At 45.8% G+C, this 25,282-nt stretch overlaps 1 protein-coding gene across 1 annotated transcript in view; it reads right to left on the reverse strand.

Moving 5' to 3' along the window:
- Positions 1–5,551: 5,551 nt before the first annotated feature.
- Positions 5,552–25,282, reverse strand: part of GPAM (glycerol-3-phosphate acyltransferase, mitochondrial) — a 54,461-nt gene continuing 34,730 nt past the window's right edge. The window contains exons 16-21 of the mRNA XM_088464445.1: positions 24,590–24,732; positions 19,806–19,883; positions 17,818–17,955; positions 12,252–12,441; positions 9,363–9,421; positions 5,552–6,351 (exon numbers count right to left, since the gene is read on the reverse strand). Of these exons, the coding sequence (XP_088320571.1) occupies positions 6,235–6,351; positions 9,363–9,421; positions 12,252–12,441; positions 17,818–17,955; positions 19,806–19,883; positions 24,590–24,732 (725 nt within the window). The 3' untranslated portion in view covers positions 5,552–6,234. The remainder of the gene's footprint in view (positions 6,352–9,362; positions 9,422–12,251; positions 12,442–17,817; positions 17,956–19,805; positions 19,884–24,589; positions 24,733–25,282) is intronic.

Consider the following 25,282-nt stretch of genomic DNA (forward strand, 5'->3'; position numbering starts at 1 on the left):
GGATAAGATGCATCACATCGTACATGATCAGTTGAGATCTCTCTGCAAAACCATCTGATCTGCGATCCAACTAGACGACGGCGGGGATGCGCATCGGGGTCGCAGAAGACTCAAAATACAGCTATTTTCAAACGATTGGTCTGTCCAACGTGTAGAAACTGCCAAAATTGTGTTAAAAATCATCCCATGTATGGCCACCTTTAGGCAAAGCCAACTTTAGATTAGGTTACCCAATAGAAACCTATGGGCTTCTATTTGCAATTTCCTGAGAGAGGTCCAATTGGAGTTCAATCTGACCCCTATGTACAAATTCCAAAAAGCAAAGCTTTTCGTAGTTTAGTCCCCATTCAGATGGCGTAAACTTCTTTAAGTCTATGGAGGCTCCAGGAGCAGGAAAGAGATCTTTCAATCCCTCTCTTGCTGGCTCCAGAGGCTGACGCTATACACATGCGCAGTGCCAACTACCCGCGGAGGAGTACTTCTACTAAATGCCAGGATATAACTCACAGGGACAGCGGTTACCGCAACCGTTGTCCCCGTGAGTTCCCCTTTGTACATGAGAGATACTATGATAAAAAATTTAAATATCCCCTGCGATATAAATACATAATAATAACGGCAGTTACGCAATTATTAGTACATAGACCCCTATAACTTTTAACGTGATGGTACAGCATCATGCCAAACACAGTTAACATGCTTGAAACAACTAGCGTGTCAGCACTGTCTGTTTGACCTATGGGGGGCATCCACTACAAGATCTGAAAACGACGGCACGATTACGACATTGTAATCGTGCAGTCGTTTGTCAGTCGTGTGATGTGCCTGCACTGAACGAGCAGACGTTCAGTGCAGGGTCATCCATCATCTGGAAACATGCGGAGCCTGACGATATCGTCAGGTTGACCAGCATGTTTGCACGATGATAGATGTCTAAAAGACCAAATTTTCAAACGATTGTCAAACGATGTTCAAACGATTATCGAACGATTTTATCGTTATCGTTCACCTTTATCGTCTAGTGGATACCCCCCTTAACAGTAACACTGTCCACATTCTCTCTGGTGATGACCTAACTAGTTTGCACCCCGTTTGCCAATAAAGTCATCAGATTCTGCTCATTGTTATAATGTGATGCACTTACAATAATTTGATATTGCTGCAAATATCACACCAGATATCACAGCGGTCATCGCAGGGGAATATTAAGAGAGGAGGGTTCCAACGTGCAGTCTCCGTCTGGGGCCTCCACCTCTGCCCCCGGGGGCCGGAGTGCAACAGTAAACTCTGGGCACGATTTTGTGTCCAGAGTGTACTGCGCATGCACAGGTCACCAGGGAAATGGCGTGGCAGACATTTTCCCGCTGATTTCCCAACTGCGCATACGCGAAATGCCAAGAAAGTGGCCGCGGCGGCCTTTTTCCAGGCAATTTGTACAGTGAGGCTACCAACGCGGGACTCCGGTGAGGTAAGTATTCAAAATATGGGAGCAGGGTGTGTACATTGCATACCTTGCACCCATTACAGTTACGCCCCTGGATTGTGGGCTGAAAATTACCGTGATCCTGGACAATGGTTCCTCCCGAAACTGTATATTAGGATGGAATATAATGAACACGATATGACACCGGTCACCTTCCAAACGCACCAACTGGCTATAAAGACCAGAAGCGACTCGGACAGTCACCAGGTTGAGACATTCAGCCATGTGGTCATGGATATTATTCTACTATAGACCCAACTGTCTTGAAATTGAGATTATAAGAAACACGGAAAAGGTTAATCAAAATAGGGACGTGGCCACAAAAAATGAGGCATTTTTAAATGTTGACACCTAAACATACTTGCCTACCCTCCCGATTTGGTCGGGAGCCTCCCGAAAATCGTGTGCCGCTCCCGACCTCCCGGGAAAGCAGGCAAGCCTCCCGCGATCAGCGACACGTCCGCCCCCCCCCTGCACTTACTATAAAAATCCCGGCAGCGGAGGGGCCAGTGACGCGATGCACGCTGAATCGCGTCATCAAGGCCCCCGCCCCCTGCCTCACAATGCCTTTAAAACCGGCATTGTAAAGAGGGGACGGAGCCGCGATGATGATGACACGCCCCCATGCTCCGCCCCAAAATGCACGTCACCCCCGGGCCACGCCCCATTTTCGCCGCGACCCGCCCCCCGCCGAGAAAGCCCGACAGCTCCCTCCCGGAAGGAGGGGGTGAAACATCGGCATGTATGCACCTAAAGGACTCTATAAAGTTGCCCAAAGCAACTTAACTAAGCATTAAGTAATTCATCCCCAGGACTACTGGTATTATCCATTTATCACCCACCACAAAAACTAGATCCGTAAGCGGGTACAGTAGGCGGGGGCACAATAGGAGTTGGGTATTGCTTTCTGCTGCCAGCTGTATTACTTGTTATTTAAAAAACAGCATCCAGGCTGCACAGGCACAAACTCTGCTATAAAAAGTTCCTAAAACCTTTATATGTAGGATTGTAAATTTTTACTATAAAATCTTTATACAGACAAAACAGATATAACAGTGCATTCATAAACTGATCAAGATAAAGTTTCTTGCATAAAGTAAAAACAGGCTGCATATCATTCAAGGTATTAATAGAATCTATTCAAGCATTTCACAGTTAATCTTAGGATACAGTCAGATAAACACAAGGACATTGTGTATTATTGCTTAATTAGCTAAGTGGCTACACGAATGCCTTACTGTGTCATACTCGCTGACAATCTACTACGTAACTGGGCGGGGCCCCACCATGCTATACGTTATGGTCCAGGGATCATGCATTACACACAGGGGGGGTTCAGTCTGGGCTACTTCTTGGGTGTTCCAAAAATTGTGCTTAGCCTTAGGTCCTGCATAAGTTCATCGTTCAGGAGCAGAGACCCCGCCCTCATTATCTCCTGTAAATGTAATTAAAAAACTCCCTACCGGTGGTACGATGATTTCAACAGGGCACAGCAAATCCATTAGATTGTAAGCTCACCTGGGCAGGGCCAGCTATCCTTTGTTTTATGTCCGTAGGTGCTTTGTTGTGTCATGATCCAATATTACAGGCAAGATATCAGCTAAATATTTACATGTATTGTGGTATGTCTGCAGGTGGAAAATCATGAGGAGGTGCCAGCCTGCGATAATAACCATGGCCTAATACCTAATGTATGAATCGCATGCCAGGCCTTCCAGTCCTCAAGAATATCCAGCTGGTTATGTTTTCTAAATATATTTAATCATGTACAGGTGAAGTCATCTATTTTGCTGAATTAGTAATTATACCACCTGCTTCCAAAGGAAGAAATCCTGAAAACATGACCTGCTGGGAGTACTTGAGAACCACTGGTATAGACCATTGGTTCTCAAACTCGGTCCTCAGGACCCCACACAGGTCACGTTTTCCAGGTCAGCCAGCAGGTGCACAGGTGTGGTCATTAACCACTGATACATTTTAAAAGATCCACAGGTGGAGCTAATTATTTCACCTGTCATTCTGTGAGGAGACCTGGAAAACATGCACTGTATGGGGTCCTGAGGACAGAGTGTGAGAAGGTTTAGACTTTTTAAATCTCTGCACGATTCACAGCATTCAGCTCTGCCCCCTATCTACGGACCCGCATGTGTCTTGGAAAATCTCCCCATCCTGACCACGTCACTAGAACGTGGGCGGGATGCAGGAGATATGCCTACTCTTCGGGGGTTCAGGAGTGGTTACCCGAAAAATCGGGAGCCTCCCGGGAGAGAGGGCAAGTATGGATAAAGTACCAGCCAATCAACTCCTGACAGTTTACAGGCTGTTTTTGAAAAATGACAGTAAGGAGCTGATTGGTTGGTAGTCTCTCTCTACGGCTTAGTACATCTGCCCCTTAGTAAATCACTTACCAACACTGTTTTAACACACCTGCTTCTTTACAGGGAACCCAGACATCCAATTTGTGAAGATTAGTTAAACTTTCATAGCCCCTAACAGGTAAGTGTGCTAAACTTTACTGGAATAATGTCCAAATAGTCTAATGGAACTTTTATGCCTGAAATCAACTGTTGAAGGTTGAGAAACACACTGTTGTCTCCATCTGGCCATTGTTTATTTGTTTCGATGGTTACAGATGTTGCTAAGTAGAGTAAACATTGCATTTAGTCTTTAGCAGGCAATTTCAGGCAGAAAGGAGTTATTCCAGTAAGTATCCAGAAAAATATAACTCCATTCAATTCTACGTTTAAAAGTGTTTCTATACTTAGGTGTGAGCAATGTAAATTATATGCAATAAGAAAACGCATCAGTGTCAACTAACTAACTCTATTGTTAGATAGTAAATACTGCAGGAAAGGTAAGAAAGCTTAAATGCTACATTTAATAACAATTTCTAAGCGAGATCATCAAATGAGGGACATGAATATAACACAAAACAAAAGCACAAGCCTGCGATCAGATGCCCTTTAACTACCATGACGATTTACATTGTAGCCCTTTGACTCCTGTTCCACTTCAGCAGTTTGGGAGACAGAAGTAAATTAGTACCAGCAGTTTCCATGTTCATATTTACAAAAGGAACTGCAATTAATAAACTCTCATTAAACTATTGCATAAAACCCATTGTATTACATTCCAGCAGTATCTAGAGGTTTCTTTCAGCCAGTTCAGGATTTCATGGTACAAAGCTGCAGATCTAATGCAATAAGGAACCTTAAACCTAGTATTTATGGCAAAAAGACTTAAAACAGAACAATAGAAAAAAAAAAAAAAAGGTTGCCGTAATTTGACTAGAAAAGCCAGATTACATTACAGGAGACCGATACACTGGTGTACGACACATAAATCCCAGCCGTGCGATACACATGAACTGGGAAGTAGCTAAATATTTCATCAGCCCCACAGACTTTGATGAACAGTAGAACAGTAATTTTTTTGCAGTCTAATAAACTTGACGTCTTTTTGTCTGAACCCCGTTATACATCCCTTTGATCTAGTACAGGTGAAGTGGTCAATGGACACAGAAACTCTACCAGCCTATCTGTGATCAAGGCAGTACCAGCCTTAAAACCAGGTATATCATTTCTAAATAGCAGACTCGCATAGTGTAAGCAGCGATTTTGTGGGCTGGACCAATATAGATGAGAAAGGAACCTAAGGAGGGATATTTACTAAGGGGAGAGGTTTTTAGAAGGGGAGATGTTGCCCATAGCAACCAATCAGATTCTACTTAACATTTAACGAGCACCTTCTAGAAGATAACAGCTAGAATCTGATTGGTTGCCATGGGCAACTTCTAAAAACTTCTCACTTTAGTAAATATCGCCCTAAAAATTCACAACCAACTAATGACGTCACAGAGATTAGGGGGTCTATTTACTAAGCAGTGTTAGGAGACAGAGTGAAAAGGGATAAGAAAGTGATAAGGTACCAGCCAATCAGCTCCCAACTGTCATCTCACAGGCTGTGTTTGAAAAATGACAGTTGGTGTCAGCTGATTGGCTGGCACCTTATCACTTTCTTATCACTTTTCACTCTGTCTCCTAACACTGCTTAGTAAATAGACCCCTAGGTAAGATATATTGGTCCAGTCTATAAAATGGCTGCTTCACATTTCCTGTACAACTTGAGGCATCAATAAAAATATCGTGGGGGGGGGGGGGGAATGGCTGCTTCACTTTCAAGTCAGCCACAAGTTTCTAAGAACTCCGTATGTGAAAACCTCTCAGAACATTGGTACAGTCCACACAATGGCAGCCTCCATGTTGTAGACGACAGGTGTGCATTAAGCCCTTTGCGCCAAAATTTTAGGGCCTCACTACATAACCAAACCCGCCGAATGCGAACAAAATGCCAATGAATAAAAGCTTTTAAGATCAAGCTGATCCGTGTTGAGATATATTACATTCATTTGCAGAAGTGACGTCAATGCAGATTATCTGCAATTCATAGACTGGGATTTTTGCAGGTGCATTTGAAAACAGGTCAAGATGGACCAGATACCATAGAAATTTATAGTACAGAAAAATACTTTTGATTTCCCGCCTGCCTGGTAGACTCTATGAAGTATAAATAGTCATTATATTACAATTAGTGTATGGATTGAGGCGCCAGATGCGTTTGATGGTCACAGTGCTGGAAGCTCAGGTTGGCATGTAGCAGGCACTTGTCTGTGGGTGCATAATTCCCAGCAATGGCTCCAGCCATGACGTAACACGGCCGGACCTAGCAGTACCGAGCGGGAGAGCTCACATTCACAGAACCATGAAACTGATGATGAACTCCAGCAGTTTGTGTCGGTTACTTTGAGGTAGGAAAGTGCTGCTCAAGTCCAATAGGGTATTCCGGTTTTCTTCATGAACTTGAAAAACCTTCAAGAGAGAAAATGTTGGTTTGTAATTCTGCCCGATGGGAAAAAATCAACAAATTAACACTTAAAAGGCCAACAAAATGTAACATCGCTGCTGGCCACACGCTGCGATACTGACGACGTTGCGCAGTTGTCATCCGAACAAACCCATCTGGATCACTATTGGCCCTAGTTACGCCTGAAGGGACCCTGCCACTTGGCACTGCGGGCAGAATGCCGCTCTCCATTAATGCCTAGAGGCATGATCGGCCCCGTACGTGGTAAAGACAATTTTGCAGATTGATCCCTGTAAGAATCTTGTTCAGTAAAAAAGCAGATGACATATTACAGATGAGAAAAGCTCTGCCTTTATTCTTGTTGCCCTTGGATGTGACACAGATCTGCTGAACTCCCCACATTGGATTCAACTATAGCCAGAGAGCAGCTTTGTGTTGTATCAGACGGTAAAACCACAACCCTGAGGAAAGTCTGCTGTAGACTGAAACAATCGCAGTGTATGCGAGCAGCTACTGTGCTTATTACAGTGCTGCTTTGCTGTTGACGAGTTGAAATGCCGGCTGGCGGGATACAGGCACTGGAATCCCGACACCAGTCAGAATCCCAGCGCCTGCTTCCCGACGGTAAGTACTGGGGTTAGGGGAAGAGTTAGGGGTTAGGCACTAGGAGGAGGGTTAGGCACTAGGGGATGGGGGTTAGGATACTTACTGACAGATGTCTGTATCCTAACCCTGCCAGGATGCCTGCATCGGGATTCTGATCGCAGGGAACCAGTGCGCAGGTGAGTCGGCCTATATACAATTCTTTCGATCTTCGCACGGTGATGTTGATATGTTTTTGGAATATTGAGCACATTACCACTACCAGTATTAAGGGTAATGAGGCAACTTCTGTCTGTGTGTTACTTACCAGTACAAAATTGTTAAACATACTACAGCTGAATGGGAATTACATTTAAATTAGTAGAGGAAACATTAATTAAGAACATTAATGTGGTGTTATGTGTATATACCTTTATGGACACCCAAGACCTAAGTAAGGCTAACATGTGAGTCTATATAACATTATACATAAAACAAAAGGAGCTCTCAATATACTAGGTGTACAAATGATGTAAGACGATTAGATGATGTTGAGCAATGTAAAGTTATGAAAACATTTGTGCAAAATTACTAGAGAGATCTGTTTTTAATATAAAAGGGTGAAACGGTGATCCCCAATTCATTGTGAGAAAACTCCTGGAGTGGAAAAAAGTAAACAGAAGGAATAACTAGGCTTTGAAAAAAAGGAAACTAAGACGAAACGCGTCGGTAACTCTCGGGTAGAGGGGTGAGTGCACCAGCTACAAATGCTGCCAGCATAGCAAAGGAGAAAACCGGGTTGACCGCATTACGACCTTGTGAAGACAATGCCACATTTGACATGAGGCAGGCACCCTGATGGAGAGATTACAAATGCCGCCACCTGATAAAACTACTATGGTACACTGCAAATACACTTCACTGCCCAGCGCTGAACCATCGGCTGTGACCAAGAGAGGGGAAGTTGCTAAACTTTAAAATTGTCTGGCCAGATGCAGAACTGGTACAATGGCCAAGGCCCACGGTCCATAGTGCACCCACTCCCCGGAGAGCAATGGTTTTATTTTGCATATGTGCAATAAAGGGGAGAACCCATTTTATACAACCCCTGCAATAGTGCAAAGGACCACCAAGGAAGAGCTCTCAGCACCATCAACGCCTGATTGGACAGGAGTGATGACCAATCAGGAGTCGTATACAATGCACAGGACCTCCCTTGCAAGGACAGGTTAAATCTGCCCTGCCTAACAATACTGCCCACTGTAGAGGTCCCAGATCTGAATGCAGGTCAGCAGTGCAAGTCTCTGATGGGAAGGGGGGGGGGGGGGGGCTTTTACACCTAAAGACCACTTGTGGCAGGGACAGAGAGAGGTGCTGGCTAAGGTGGAGGGACCGTGTTACGCTTCGATCAGAGACTGATTCATTTAAAAAAAAAAACCCTTCTCTTATTTAACATGAAGGCAGTGAGGAGCAGAAACAAGTGAGATTAAGGAGACTGAAATAAATCCATGCCAGAATAAGAATATACATCTGGGTCGGTTCTATGCAGATGAACGTTGTGTGTATTCTGTGTGGACCTTACATGGGCATTGACCTCTTTACTCTGTCATATTTTTTCTATGGTAAGGCCCTCCGGTCCCTGGGCCTACAAGCTTAGGGCCCTCCACTGCGACACATCTTCGCTCACGTGAGAGAAGCAAGTTTCGTCAATTTTACCAAAAAGATAAAATCATGGCTTTTTGGGTTTTAAAAGACGTCCGTAAAGAGGCCGGGGATTAAAGTACAACAGGCAGCTCATAGGAGACTCTGCGGAACCCCAGTGTGATCCGTTAGATCTTCATGCGAGTATCACTGGGACGCCTCTTCCGTTCTGCAGACAGATTGCCTCTTTCCTATACTGCCTTCTGCCCCCCTGTTCTCATCCCATGCCTGCCTTACACGTCTGCTCACCAGGGTTAAAGAGAGACAAAGGTTTTCCTTCTGCCATTAGATGAAATAAAAGAAAAACACGGCAGAAGAGTTTTCCTTTTGGCTTTAGAAAATCCGGCAGACAGTGATCCTGGGGGCAACATTGTTCAAAGGAATTGGATTTACAAAGAACAGACCGGCAGCATGAAAAGGTCGGACTCTCCGGCTACAAATGGGCAGGATGATAATTCTCAGAGAAGAAAGCCAGAGAGTTACTTTATGTGAAACGTGCTCCATTCTCAACGTCAACAAGGGGTTACAGCCTGGCAGAGAAGCACCTTTTATACAGCTTTGTAATGCTACATGAATAATTGTAACCACTGACATGTCCCTCCCCCCAGTCCCTGTATAATAAGAGTGTGATCCCATAGACGGCATTGAGTCGGGGGCAGGAATGTGCGGCACACGGAGGAGAATTGGCGATTGTTAAACATGTCAGCAACAGGTGAGGCCCACGGATACTTACCCCAAGGTCTATAAAGGTCTTCACTGCGTTTCTTGCCAGGCACAAGGTGGCGCTCTCAGCTGCGGGAAGAACACACAAAATTACACTCGTCATTATAGTCAGTGTTGCCCTTTACGTGAAAATAATCCCCCCCCCCCTCCCCTTACATCAGATAAAAATCAATATTGATCACTGAAAGGAAACAAACAGGTAGTACAGATGCGTCCGGGTACTTCTTTCCTGCATACGCAACAAATTGCGCCACGCATGGCACGAGGAGTGTGCCCGCGAGCGGATACGCGCACTAACTTCGCACCCGCGCTGCTATAGGAATGCATGGTGCGATCACAGTGTGTGCCGTAGCGTATGCTGCTGCGGGTAATTGCAAGGCACGTTGTGTGCGCACGCATGTAGCATGATCGGCAAAGATGGAGCAGGGCACATCTATGTTTCTAGCATTCGTTTGCAAAGGATTGGCTTTTCTGATGCCTTCTGGTGGAATAAATGAAGCCTATATAAACTTAGGAGAAGACATTACAACAGACTTTTACACGACCAGCGTGATAATGCGGACGTCCGAGCCCCCGCATCCCCCTCCCCTCCCTGTAACAGAACTGGCAGGAAGCCAGAGCTACAATTAGCATTGCACGCCAAATCTCTCTGCACAGTCCTACCGATGCAGAGAGGCCGCCAGGTACATAAACGATCAAAAAAGGGAACAGCATTTGCCATCTACCATGTAAATTGGAGGACAGGATTTTAACCAGAAAAAAACTCTTAAAAATACAAAGCGAAGTAAGAAGGCTGAAGGGAAACATTCTAGTTAAGTGAGTTGTTGTCTCCACCCCCTTCTCCGCCACCAGCCAATCAGAGGTGTCCAGGGTATATGCATATGCAGATCCTGGGTCACCTCCTGCAGTGCTGACTTGTGGCTCCCCCGCTGACCCAGTGCCCCCCATTCCGCTTCATAGGCAAACGCAGGGGAGGGGTGGGGTTCTGGTTGCCTGGAAACCCCTCTCCCCAGCCCACACCATGACCACAATAGAAACAGTAATATAATAGATTATTACTAATGCTGCGTGTTCTTCTAAGTATCACAAATGAAATAATTAGCACCGCCTGTGGATCTTAACATGTGTCAGTCATGCTGAGGATAGAAGAAGTGGAAGCTACAAGTGAGAATGATAATACACAGGAAAATTGACACAGCGCCCCCTGCTGTTCCCTGGCACAGGTCGCACTACCCTGCTTACGGCCCTCGTGGCAAAAATATGAGCTCCTCCTCTTTGCCAGCGTCCTTTCCCGCCTATAGCTGTTGCAGGCATGGCGCGTGATTTGCACTAAGGATATAGGGGCGTTACGGCATAAACTGCTGCTGAACCAAAGGACGGGACGGCTACCCGGGCGCAACCAGTCGGCTTGTTACAGCAGTTTCTGCCAGCTACAAGAATATGAATCTGCAGTGTCCTTATTTGCATTCGCGTGCGCGGTATTAGCCTTTGGTGCAGTCTCTACCCATCTAGTGACCCTTGTAATGGCTGGCATGGACGGGATTGTCAGGGAGTATAACCTGCGGACACCACAGGAGAACCGCTCCAAAAGGCTAACGGTGACCCTAGCACAGAGGAACCTCACTGCAGACAAATACAGCGCCACAACAATACTTAATTGCCTCTAAGGCAAGATGTCTGCAAGGCAGCCTACAGTTCACTCCAGGACCTTTTACAAATAATGTAAGGACACATGTGGGACCTGAAGTGGTAGAAAAACAAAACCAACTGACAAGTTACAGATCTATATCAATATAAAGACAACTGAGGAGAAAGCCGCTGTGAGGACGCACAGAGGAATGGCCAGGGAGGGCTTTCTGCTAATCTGTTCTGCAGCTCTTGCAAACTTGCTGCAACACTGCCCCCTAGTGTTTTCTTCTAATACTGCACCCCCAGAGATCCACTGCATGGTAAACACATCCCCAAGCTGTGAAGCAGTTTATTGCAGAGCACAGGTTGGGAACAGTGTGTAGGCAAAGCTGGGAAGTTCTCACCCAGAGGCCGCTCAGAGATACTGTAACTGCCGTACAAATATGTGACGCTCACATCCAGTACATGGTCAGTCCAGTATACCCCACAGCTGGCAAGCACCCGGGCAGTAGTAATAAATATTACCATGCAGTCAGGGGTTTCTGTCAGATTAAAATGAACTAGTGCAGACCACTGCACATGGCAGAGACGAGACAGACCTTAGCCCCATATTATACAGTTTCGCTTTACAGTGCTTCTTAATAAATTAACACTGGGGGTAGAGCAGAAGCCATATGTTATCCAGCGCAATTCCACCGCTAGCGGCAGGAACAGAATACAGACAGTCAGGACAACTTAAACAGGAAAATATTCCAAGCTAACGTTCGCCCTAAACATGGTGCATCCTTAGGGGACCAACGCCTTCCAATTACAATCTGCGACCTACACCAGAATTAACATCTACGCACCGTCGTAGTGGTATAAAACCATGGAAGATCAATATTAGCCGCTTAGAAGAACGGCAAAAGGAAAAACAGTTTTTAGCTTTTTCTTTTTATAATTATTAAATGATTTACTTGAGTCACAGCGCCTCCTAGTGGGGAGAAGAAAAAATGACTTATTTTCTTTTTTTTAAGAAAAATAGTAAAACAGGTGCAGTAACACTATTGATGGTGGAAGTTTTCCTGATCTGTTAGGTAAACAGGGAGAGAGTAGGGAAGGCTACTAGGGAGTTCTGCAAATAAAATAAAAAATACAGTTTACAAATAGGCGACTGTGGTACTTTCATACAAGCAGGAAAATCAGCAGTGTCTGATTATGTTATAATAACGTAGATTATTAGCAGATAGAGAATGGCCTAGCAGCAGCAGGGACTGGTGATGAGACTCACAATACACAGCGACGTTCCTCTCAGTCCTGGCCAGCAGGTATTTGTGCAGACTCTGGGTGAAGTCCTTCTGTGATACAGGACCAGTAAAATTGTGGATGAATGAGGCTGCGGAGCTGTACGCCTCCAGGTTCGGGGCCAGCAGTCTCTGCAGGAAAGCGATGACTTCCTGGTGCTCCTGCGATGGACTCACCTGCACAACACAGACACGGCACTGTGTGATCGTTATTACTATACATCAGCAAATGGAAACACATTACATGCTGGATAATTGTGCTGCAACATTTCAGCTTCTTTGGTTTGGAATCTCAGTGAGCTTCTCATCCAAACATGGTCATGATTCTGCTATACACAAGCAAAAACCAAACTTACATTGTAGCTTACGTACATGCATTATTATATGGGCACAGTCGTGCCCTTATATTAAGGATGAATACGAACAAATTGAATTCTCCCTCAAAAGCTATTAGAGGTACGGAGCTGAAATTTGGCATGGATGGGTAGAACTGTCGCTCGGGGCTGCATGCCAAATTTCAGGGCAAAACATTAAAAAATTAGTATTTGGGAGTAATCTAATGTTCCTACTGTCACTCTTTTTCTGACACTCTCAGTTAGGACCACTTTTGTGCTGTTCTTTATGGGGGATTTTGGGAAGGAATAAGCCAGGGGTAGAGGGCGAATTTAGACTTGAGGTTTGTTATATTAGGTAGCTATTGTTCCAGGGTACGTGCTTTTGGGGTTCAGGTAAATTAGAAAGTTACAGTATTGAAACTATTACCTCACAAGCGCCATTATACAGATAGGGAGTTTCAACTTGTTGCGCAGCCTCAGTAGGTGCGCCTCCAGCAGGGGTGTGTACTCAAAGTGGCTTCACTTGGGTGCATAAGGATGGCTGTCTTTTGCGGGTGGAGGATGCGGGCGTTAGCTGTGGCCGGGACCCGGGAAAGGTAGCGGGCATTAGTGGCAAACAGAAGCACGGACAGGATCAGTAAGATCAGTCTGTGCTTCTGTGTTTAAAAAAAAAAAATTAAAACCTGTGTAAACCGACCCCCAAAAGAACAACCAGCCCCTGTTGTGCTAAATACAAGGGACAAACGACGTAGGGGTCCCCTGTATTAAGCACAACCAGCATCGGGCTATTCAGAACCAGTCCTGTTTGCCAAAACACAGAGTACAAATGACGTAGAGGTCCCCTGTATTCAGCGCAACCAGCACTGGGCTCTGAGCTGGTTCTGGAAATACAGGGGAAAAAATGCGTAGGGTTCCCCTGTATTTACCAGAACCAGCACCAGACCCTTTCTAGCAGGGGGCTATGCCACAGCCAGAGGAGTCATTTCACCGGGTCCCCCAACCAAAGCATCACCCCTGACTGCTAGTCTGCCCAGGCTAGGTATCCCTGGGGAGCTGGGGTCCCCCCAATAAAGGGGTCTCCCACTCCAGGGCCACCGCAGGCTCAAGCTGATAGCCCAGGGCTATCCCCCGGCACCCCTGGCCAGTGTGTGGTGGGTTGATTGTGTATAGTGTGGTGCATTTAGTGAAAGTAAAAATATTGTCTTTTGCTGTGGGACTACAGGACCTAGCAAGCCTCCCCCGCATGCTGATACTTGGAGAACCACAAGTACCAGCATCCGGGGCATTGCTGGCCTGCTGGTACCTGTAGTTCCACAGCAAATTAAATATTAAAATAAAAACAGGACACACACACAGTTGAAAGTAAAATGTTATTATAACATACATGCACACACAGTCTCTCACATACTCACCTAGTATCCCTGAAGCCATCGTGTCCATTTGTCCAGTAGAATCCATAGGGTACCTGTAACAAAAAGTCCATACTCAACTCCTCCTATGTGCGGATCAAGTCCTCTTCGTTCCATGTAGCATCCCCAGGTTTGGCAAAAAAAAAAAGTTACGCGGACCCACAAACTTAGTACTGCCCTCTAAGGACAGTACGAATGATGGCTCCGCAGCGGGATTTCACTATAGAAATCCCGATGCGGAGCGCTCATTGGCTGAGAGAGGCGAGCCTTCCGTCTCTCAGCCAATGAACGGTTCCCACCATTGACTTCAATGGTGAGAACTGCAAAAGTAACTTAAGGTTACTTATGTGCCAATTTCAAAAATGGCGCCTCCGTCAATTTTGAAATCTAAAGATGGCCGCCGCGAGCCATTCACGGCTCACGACATCATCGCCCCACTGGCTTATATAAGCCAGCGCGAGGCAGGGGCATGGTAGTCCGACAGCGGGGAGGCAGCAGTGAAGAGCTACTGAAGAAAGAAGATGCCATGGAAGTCATGGATGGGTGGCGCACTCCAGGTGAAGACACCGTGCAAGTCTTGGGGGAGGCGGCAGCCATGTAAAAGAGCTTAAAGACTGCCGCCCCCCGGGTGAAAGTGCAGGAAAATAATATATTAAAACAATCAGTGTTCTGGTTTTTATTTTAATATTTCTTTTACAGGGGTACTACAGGTACCAGCGGGCCCTTAAATCCCCCCGCTTGCCGGTACTTGTGGTTCTCCAAGTACCAGCATGCTTGGGAGGCTTGCTGGTACCTGTAGTTCTACTGCAAAAGACGATGTTTTAACTTTCATATGCAACACATTTATACACAATCATCCCGGCACCCACCGGCCAAGGGTGTCGGGGATAGCTCCGGCCTATCAGGCCTGGGGTGACCTGGAGAGGGGCACCCCTTTATGGACCTGGTGAAAGGGCTCCTCTGGCTGTGGCATTAGCCCCCTTCTAGAAAGGGTCCGGTGCTGGTTATGGTTAATACAGAGGACCCCCACACTTTTTGTCCAGTGTAATTACAAAACCAGGACCAGCTCAGCTGTGTCCAGTGCTGGTTGCGCCAAATACAAGGGACCACTACGTCTTTTGTCCCCTGTATTTTGGCAACCAGGACTGGCTCTGAAAATCCCGGGGCTGGTTGTGCTTTATTTTATTTTTTTTAAATTGCACTTGCTTTAATTTATTTATTTATTTTTAACACAGACATGCATCTGTGTATTATTCATTTGTTTTAGTTTCAGATACAAGCCACACGGGTCGCATTGATCCATGCGTGCATCTCCGAATCATTTATTTTACACAGATGCCTGCATCACGGATCCCACTGATCTGTGTACGCAGTCAGCCATCTTTAGATTTTGCACGATAGTTCTTAAGTCAAAATGTGCTGTTTACTATATCGTGTCCTGGAGTGTCGGGGAGTGTACAAGAGAAATCGTTCACGATATTGCATCGTGAGCACATCGATCCGTGTGTAGGAGTCTTAAGAAGCAATTCAGGGCTGGGACCATCAGCGCCAGTGAGCCTTTCTGTCCACCGATGCTGCCCCTGTGCACTGCCCCACATGCCTGGAGCCTGCCCCCTCAGCCGTCTCTCCCTTTGCACCCCCAAAACACCTCCTGTGTGCTGTCCCCTCCACCAAGAGCGCTAGTGTACCATTTTGTTGTCCTTCACCCCTGCAGGTGGCCCGGTTAAGGCCTTAATGATCGGAATTTCATTGCTTTTTTTAAGTTTAAGTGGCAGAAATTCAGTTGGTTTTGTGAAATTTCAGATCATGTCTAAGAAGCCTTAATGGGACATGTGAAACCGTAAGGATTTTTGTCTATGGAATATACATTAGCTTTTATAGGGTGTACAGATTAATGTGTTAACGGATTGTTGGCAATACCTAACTGATCCACCCATTTGTAGTGTGTACAAAACATTTCTGTTACCTAGGAAAATGCAAGACAAGCCCATGGATTATAACGCCTGGTATTTGAAATATCTATATGCTAGAGATGTGCGCTGACCCCCGTGTTTTGGTTTTGGATCTGGATCCATCTTCCTGTTTTCGTTTTGGATCTGGGTTTAAAATTAAAAAAAAGCTAAAATTCATGTCAAATTTTTGCAATCCAAAAGCTGAAATTTGCAATGAAAATGTGATTTTCGAACCAAAGCAAGAACAGAACAGAGACACGGCTCTGTCCGGATTCACAAAATTTGGGTGGATTTGTATGTCTGGAGAAGCGAAGCGCACGTCTCCACTACAAAATGCAGTAGGTTTTCTTGTTCTTTAACATCAGTTCCAACTGATATTCATACCTTAATATATACTAATAATTTGGACCTGACATTATCTGGGTTGCTGTAGTGCAGGGAACTTCCCTCTCTCTAATGCACCTTCCCATCTTTCTCTCCTCATTCTCCCTGCCGCCCCTAATTCTTCCCACTATCCCCCCTTTCCCCTTGTTACTACTGATTCTTTGCTTTCCTTACCTAATTATTGGTTTCCTTCTCCTCTCCCCCTCCATCTTTCTGTCCCCCTCCTCCTCTCCCCCCTGCATTTACTTTCTTCACTACGGCTGCATAGGGTGGTGGGGCCAGTAGACTGCACCATCGTCTGGAGGGATGACATGTGTGCGTTACCACAGGGGCGTGCATCACGTGTGTGCGCGTCTCACATTCCTGTTGGTGTTCTTGGTTGGAAAGGTGTTGGAGGAGTTAGGGAGGTGGGACAGGCTCAGTGGACGATTTACAGGAGCAGCTATAATTGAGGAGGCAGGAAGCGGAGGCAGGCTCTCTGTGCAGATGGATTGACAGGGGCGTGGAACTGGGGCTGTCCATCCACAAGCCAGCAAAGCACCCGCCTGCTTAGACGTGTCTTGTTAGCGGACTGCAGGCGGGTGCATTGCTGGCTCGTGGGTGGACTGCGGGCCGGGCGAGTGAGGTAGGCTGGGCCTTAGGTCTATCTAGCAGCACTTAGAGCTCTGAGGGAGGAGAGGCGGCGCCTCTCCTCATCTCTAGTGCACAACTGCTACACAGAATTCAAGCCCATTATGTAATAGATATATAATTTTATCAATAGCTGCAATTGGTTAGTGGCTGGATATAGCTCAAGTGCACACTCATGAGCTAAAAATAACCTAAAAATAAATAATATGGCAGAAGCAATTAACAAGTAACGTCTCAGGAGCTCCGAAGACCAAGGGTCGCAGACAATCTGCTTCTGGCTCTTGAGCCAAAACCTGCCCAGCTCTAGAAACATTACGTGGAGATCACAACCTCCAGTTGGACTCAAGAGGCTGCGGTTTGAATTCTGTACATTTGGTGCCTCACATGCAAAGCAGCTGCATCTGCGCTTCTTTGCAAACTGCGAATGCGTCCGTGGCGATCCGAGGCCAACGTGTGCGCCACTGTGGGTTAGGCAGACCAGCACAGAAGTTAGCCGGATCTACACATCACCAGTCCTGTCCGATAGTCTTCTTCTGCTCTCAGAGACACTTTTAAGTGGAAGGTAATGAGGACCTCGCACTTGACATAAGTTTGCCATGGGGGTACCAACAGAACTGCGGCCTAAACGTATGCAAAGTTCCGGCATCTCTTACACAAATATAGGACTGGTGCAAACGCACGCTATAGTGATGACTGCTGCTCTCACAAGTGGATGTATAGGAGGGATCGCATAGAACCGTCCTACACTAAACACGAGGAAATTCACCGCTATTTTCAAGTAATAACTGCAGCCACTTTTTGTGTGACTCAGCACCTCCATGTATAACGGAGATACCCTTGTACCTTCAGGTAACGATCTCTCTGCTCCTCCCCAAAGTCACTATCTTCATCCTCCTCATCATTCCTCCATCGCACGTGGTCTAGAATCTTGTTGTCCCACGTGGGCTCTGCAAGGTTTGGGCTCCCGTCCTCCTGGTCTTCCTTAGGGAGACAAGTGTAGAAAAGACCAAACGTTAATTCCCCAGGAGAGAGGAGAGTGTATAAGATGTGGCAATAAAAGGCCACCACGGCAGAGACCACTAGTAGTGGTGCGCGATGGAGACTGCACTCACGTGAAATCTGGAGTTTTCAAAGTCTCCTTGCTTACAAACGCTCCTCAGTAGTTTGTTTCTGAAATATTAAATGGCCCCTAACAAGTTTTTTCAACGGTTGCTGGATGTCTAATGCGGGTGAAATAATCACCAGTCCTGTCCGATAGTCTTCTTCTGCTCTCAGAGATACTTTTAAGACTCTGGTATTTGACCACACCCCCCATTATACCTGGCTCCCAATATTTCCACACCATACCCAAGCTATTATACTGTGACACAATTATCACACACAAATAATACTGTCAGTAGAGCCTTTGGGAGAAGATCGTGGGCTTACGAGGCCATGACAAAAACAATGGCAGTCTACTGAATGGTGAGATCTGCAAGCAGATAAAGTAATAAGCCTATAGAAATTACATAAGGGGAGACGTATCAAATCTTGGAAGGGAAATAAAGTACCACACAATCAGCTTGTGTCATGTTACAGGGTGTGTTTGAAAAATGACAAGAGCTGATTGGTGGGTAGTTTCTCTCTCTCCAAGGTTTGATACATCTCCCCCATAATCCTTAAATAAACATTTTATTATACAGCTCTAAGGATTCTAGACCAGTTTCCACTCCATAAGAAAAGAAAATGTACACACAGAGCCGTATTCAATTTGAGCCGAGCCGCGATACTTTTTCGCGTCCTGGACTTTTCACCTACTTCGCCTGTTTTGTAGGCGGAAAAGTACCCCGTATTCAATTTGAAAGTACGCAAAAACGGGACCCGGCGAAACTTGAACAGACGGAAAGTACTGTCAGATTTGGGGAAATCAGCCTGACACCCCCCAAAAGATGCTCTGACATGAGGGTTCACTATGGTACCCCCCGATTTGGCTTGCTGAAGGTATTTGGTGTTTTTAAACGGGCTTAATAGCATTTTTCTATACGTGGTGCAGAATAGCATTCAGAAGTATTTTTTCCAGAAAATAACTTATCCCAGCAAATTTGGGGCACTTTAAAATGGGGGTCTGCATATTTAAAAGTTGCTAATTTTAAGTTAAACATATCGTGAAAAATCCACCTTCCGCATGCACCTGCAATCCTAAAAACACCTGGGGCATACTTGGGGGACCCCCTGGAGTCTATTTTGCTAGTTTTTAACTTTGCCGCCCTACATTTTTTTTTTTTTTGCCCCCATTTTCACAGTCATTTTTTGGGGTGTCCTTAAGTGTTTTTATTTTTTTAATTTTTGACAGTTTACCTTTGGGGGACTGTCTGAAGGCTGCACGGGGGTTCCCGCAACATTGCACCCCAAAACCCCAATTCTGCACTTTTTTTGAAAGTCTTTCAAATGGAATAGGGAGTAAAGTCAAAACAGGCGAAAATGACGTCATCGGCAAAAAAAGTATCGCGGAGCCAGAATTGAATACGGGCCACAGTCCCATATACAGATCTACCAAATGGAAATTTGTTATCCTTATTAACAATTTTCATTTCAATCACCACATACATTGTTTTCTTATTATCCAGGAGCTCAACAGAATGTACAATTCCATTTTTAATTTACTGGAAACTAAACATAAAAAAAGACCAAAGTCACAAACTGTTGGCACGAAGATTGGCAAATATGCCTTAACCTAGGACGCATGGCGCCATGGTTATAAGTTCCCTATTCCTTGGGGCAGTCTCATGACGGAGACAGAGAAAACTCATCGGAGAACAGAAAAATGACCACACACACGGTACAGTAATTACCTCGGCCACCATGAGGGTCCCGTAGGTTACCAGCCGCTGGACAGCCTCGTGACACACCTGATAGAACATCCGACACGGCTACAAGACAAAACCACAAACACGAGAAGATCAGCGCAAGGGGGACACTGGCAGAGCCAGGTAATCTGAAAACGTCTAGAACTTTTTCATCTTTGGTGATCATGGGATAAATTACACTTTACCACACAATGGGGGAAATGTATCAAAGCTTCTAAAGATCAGAGAAGTGGACAAGTGCAGATGGCCCGCATAGCAAACAAGCAGCTCCTACCCATCATTTTATATATTATATGTACATGATAAATGATAGCTAGGAGCGGATTGGTTGCTACGGGCAACTTCTCCACTTTGATACATTTCCTCCTAATGTTGCTAATCTGAAATCTGGTGTTTCAGAAGCATGGCTGGGCCACTAATGGCTGCTGCAGAGGGAGGGAGGGAGGAAGTGAGGGGGGGGGGGCAGCGCCAGACCCGGGCCCCCGCCGGGCCCCTCTGGAAGCCCGGCCCCGGGTAAACTGTACCCGCTCCTCCCCCCTCTCGGCGCCCCTGCTAATGGCTGCTGCAGCCTGGAGATGGTCTTCTGCGATGACAGCATAGCAAAAACGTATGCTTTGGCAGGACAAGGAGAGGACCAGTATACACAGGAAGACCCTCCTGGAGAGGAGCGAGAACGAACTCCGGGCGAGTAATATTGTTTTCACAATGAACAACTCAAGGAGCTCCACCCAATCTAACAGAAGTGGTCTTTAAGGCAGAGCAGTTGGTTATATGTCTTACAAAGACAACTTAAGGTGCATACACACAATTATTTTTTTATCGATAACGATATCTTTTATCGCTCAAAAAAATCGTTCACTTTCTGAGTTAAAACGATGAACGATTATCGTTCATGCTCGTTCACGTTTGTAGTTTGTAGTTCAGTCAGATTGACCAAGTCAACGATTTTCAGTAAGGGAATATGCAAAATCGTTTGTAGTTCAAAAACATCGTTCATTACATTTAGTAAATGAACGAATTTAGTAAACTATTTTCGTTCATTTTTCCCTTGAAAAAATGAACGCAAATCGTTTACTAAAATCATTCATTTACTAAATCGTTGCGTGTGTGTATGCAGCTTTAGAGTTTTGTAGAATGAGGATGAAGGATCTACAGAATACAGTCTACGCTCCTTATCCAGTCACAACCCGCGTTAGCCCACCCATCATTAGGATAAGTCTGTTACATTTTCACAAGTACACAGTTATAAGGTCGACGGATCCTTAACAACATTAGAAAACTTAGCAAACATATTAAATAAATCATTAATTAAAAAAAAAATATACAGAACAGTATTTCATGTAGTTTAATCGAGAAACAACCTGCCATCGGCGACCTGCCAATCTTGAATTGTTGGTGAAGGCACCAAAGCTGTAAAATGTACTGTGTATGTGCAAAGAAAATAAAAACCCTTGATAACCAATTTTTGACATGTCCACACACCGGGAGGTATTTGCTGAACACATTGTTCTCACACGTACAGTAAAGAAGCGCACGGGACATATTCTCTATATGCAGTATTTTGGCTAAAAGCACAACATAGATAGACTCTACTTTCCCGTCATACGCAGGACGTTTCCTATAGCAGTTGCGGAAGCTGGTTCTTAAAAATATCTGATGGGGCAATTATACAATATTCTCCCATATTTCATTAAAAAGTCGTCAGGGTGTAAAACTTGCACCTGAAGCATGGGGTCCGAGCTTCCACTGAGACATTTGCGCTATAGAGGTAATCGCAGCAAAGTAATATATAAGGAAGCTCTGGGCACACAAGTGTGGGTAACGAAAGCTGCCTAAAGGAACTAGATCCTCCCACCAAATAGAGGAAACAACCAACAATGTATAGAAGAAATATATGTAGGTAAGTATCACAACACACTTCCAATGCCTTTGGAGACTACATAGATCGCTTCCTTAAGGCATCGATGCCTTGAGGAAGTGGAAGTGAGAAGCAACCCAAAAAGTCCTACATATATTTGTTCTATACATTGCTCTATAGGAGGTGTCCACAACAGTGGAAATTCCCATTTATCTGTATGTGCCTCTGGTAAGGGGATAAAGGGGTCTGCAACCTCCAAAACTTACTTTTGTGTTTTCTCCACAACTCTCAGAGCGATGCTTGTTCTTCCTCCTAAACCGTGTATTGCCAGGCTATACTGGTACATCGTTATCCTGGTTATGTAGTACCTGGCAAACTGTGCACACTAAATCATCAGCACCAGGCAGTCTTTGCAGAGTCCTCAGCAAACAGCAACTAATTGCTACACTGTCCTCATCTTGGGAGGAGAACTTGGCATTCGACCCTCCCCCAGACTAGACTTAGGGGGAGATTATCTCACTCCAAGGCTTGATACAAGTGGAGACGTTGCCCATACCAACCAATCAGCTTCTGTCATTTCAAAGACTCTGCTAGATAAAAGACAGCTGGAATCTGATTGGTTGCTTTTGGGCAACTTCACTATCTTTCTCTCAAAGGCTTGATACATCTCCCTGTTGCTTTATGGTACGAAGTCAATGAGAAGTCCTCTAGAATCGTCTCTATGGAGGAGGAAACTTTCACAGAACAAACTGGCTTCACTTGTAGTGCAGCTATGGGGCCTTGTTGACACCTGGCCAAACCCATTGAGATTCATGGAGTGCAGGAGCAGCTGGCTTTAGACTTATTTTAAGTACACAGCTTAAATCAGTTAGTGGAGTAACTGCAAATTATACTGCCGAGGTCACGGATGATGCCCTCCAATTGCCTGTGACTTAGTTTAATGTGGTTCAGCCTGGCTCTGGCATTACAAGCAAAGTTTTAGGCTCTGCAGCCTAACAGGCTCCACCTTAAACCAATCTCATCCCCTCAACGGTGCTGGGTGTTGACACATAGTTAAATGGTTAAACACTACAACCCGTCTCTTAACTCTCTTAACTCTCTGTGCATGACTTGTCAGTCTGAATAAACATCACATGTCTGAGTCAAACTTAAAGGTCAGGCAGTCTATAGACTGCAGACGCAAGACTTGTTTACTTGGCTCTATAAAAGGGTCTGCATGTGCCTAAGCCTGTCACGGTGTTATTGGAGCATCACAGTGCTGTACAGTACTTCGCCCAAGAGAGATTGATACCTTATCATATTGACTGCTGTTTACCTTCTGTCACCTGTATCCTGTTGTCTTATATAGAAAATGCATTGGTCTGTGTGTCTGTCTGTCCGGTTATGCATTCGGACACCCCTGCACCAATTGGGATGAAAGCAACGCGAGTTGGTCCAGTTGGATGCTTGCCAGGTTTTAGCGTATGCTGGGCAGAATGGAGATGGGGAGCCTGTTTTGGGCCTTCCACTGGAGGATTTGGATGAAAACTTCACAGAGGGATGGCAATTGGTCTGGGATGCCTAACTAAATAACTTGAAGATTTATACCTGGGCAACGCCAGGTACTTCAACTAGTCCTCAATAAAACCTACTCTGGTTTGGAATGAACATGTGGACTAACCTCCTTGTTCACATCCGCTACACACCTAAAAACTTGAAGGCAACTGCCAATACCGGGAAGGAGGCAGCACAAGGCTGATGTGGCCGCTCAGAGCCATGGGTTACTACCAGGGGAACATCTTACGTAAGGTGTGGGTTTTCAGGTGTCAAGCACTCCGCATTGCAGACAGTCCGTGACTGCCACAGTAATCAAATAAAAAGTAAGATCCAGGCTGCCTATGCAGAACCCCCCAAAAAAAGAAAAAAAATCACCTTATTCAGAGGACAACAAAAAAAAAAAAAAAGTTCCTGCAGGATGTATAAAAGGAAGGAGCTTAAATACTTGAAGTTGGTGGCAACATCTTAAAGGAAGCTTTATACCCCACTCTCCAGTGCCCCCCCTTTGAAAGATAGAGGGAACAAATATTTTTGTTTCTTCATCCTAATTCCTGGATTCTTTTTTTGTTTATGTGTTTTCTGTTAATGTGGAGTAAGATTATAGGGAGTCATTCAGACCCGGACGTTAGCGCCGATGCGCTCGGACAGGGTTGATGGCCCCCCACAGAGCATGCGCACGACGGCGCTGGCGCCGTCGTGTGCATGCGTGAGACCCGCAACGACCGACAGCACCAGTCATAGCGGGTCTCAATCCAAAGGGGGCGAGCTGTCGATGTTGATTGACAGCTCGCCCCGTTTGGAAGGCAGGCCGGGGGGGTGTCAGCCCAAACGGGGGCGTTCCCATGGGAACACCTACCATTTGGGGGCGGCCCCACTGACATCACTAGTGATGTCAGTGGAGAGCTTCCGGGGCTTACGACAAGGGAGACCCTACCCTAGGGTCTCGTCGTAAGCCCCGATGGTCGCGATGGTCTTGACCATCACCTTAGGCGGTCGTAAGGCTGTGGGTGTTAACCCACAGCCTTACCACCGCAAAGGAGGACGTCTTGAAAATTCAAGAGGTCCTCCCCTCATTCAGACCGACCGCACGCTCTGTGCGACCGGCTCTGAATGAGGTCCATGGTCTACATAATGATTATTCTATAAATGTACATAGAACATTAAACAACAGGGACAAAAGGAGGATCATCCTACAGGCAAGCAGAGGCCACGTTTCCATCCCTCCTCTTTTACAGAATACCTTCATATTCTCCATTGATACAACATCCAGTATCTCCCCATCACACAAAAGACATACGCGATTGAAAGCTGCGTGTGTCGGTCATGCTGGGGAAACATACATTGGTAATTAGCCATCCAATGTTCCCCACCTTACCAGAGCGATCACTCCCTCATTAGAGAGAAGGTAACACAATGTAGCAGCAGTGCGAAGAAGTCTCTCCTGGCTAATCGTCCCATCAGAGGTCCCCAGCGACCCATCTGTTCTCCTCCTGTTCAGTTCCACGTGCAGCGCGCAGGCTGAAACACAGCAGACAACAGTGTGTACTTATCCACCCCGTCACCATCGTGTACAAAAGAACTCCAACCATTATACGTACAAATTACTTTTATCTGTTTGCTGGAAATCTCAAAGTTAGGATGGAAAATACATTCTACCTACATGGGGTTGGGTGACCTCCTGGAACCAGCGAGTCCTACTGAGAGCTCCAACGGTCAAGCTCCGCTCTCCTCCCCGATTCACATGCACAGCGCGGATGATGAAACCTCATCAGAATGGGAAGCTTCCAGGTAAGAGGCAAAATCTCTGCCACTGTCTCTGAAAGACGCTCCCTGAGCAGGGGGAGAGGAGAGAGTCACTGGACTACGGAGGCCCCTAGTGGGACGTGCTGGATTTGGAGGAACGTTTTGACACCTTAGGTGCAGCCGACGCCAGCATCACACCCGCATCTGTCTAGCCACCACCCTGTTACCTCCCCCGACTGATATTCACAGCTCTGCTTCTCCCTGCAGTAACCTTTGGGACACATGTGCAGCCAACTGCGTGCATATCGGCATTGCTCGAATCAGG

This window comes from Taudactylus pleione, unplaced genomic scaffold (genome assembly GCF_031769625.1).
Source record: "Taudactylus pleione unplaced genomic scaffold, aTauple2 ptg000008l, whole genome shotgun sequence".
In the NCBI taxonomy this organism is placed as follows: domain Eukaryota; kingdom Metazoa; phylum Chordata; class Amphibia; order Anura; family Myobatrachidae; genus Taudactylus; species Taudactylus pleione.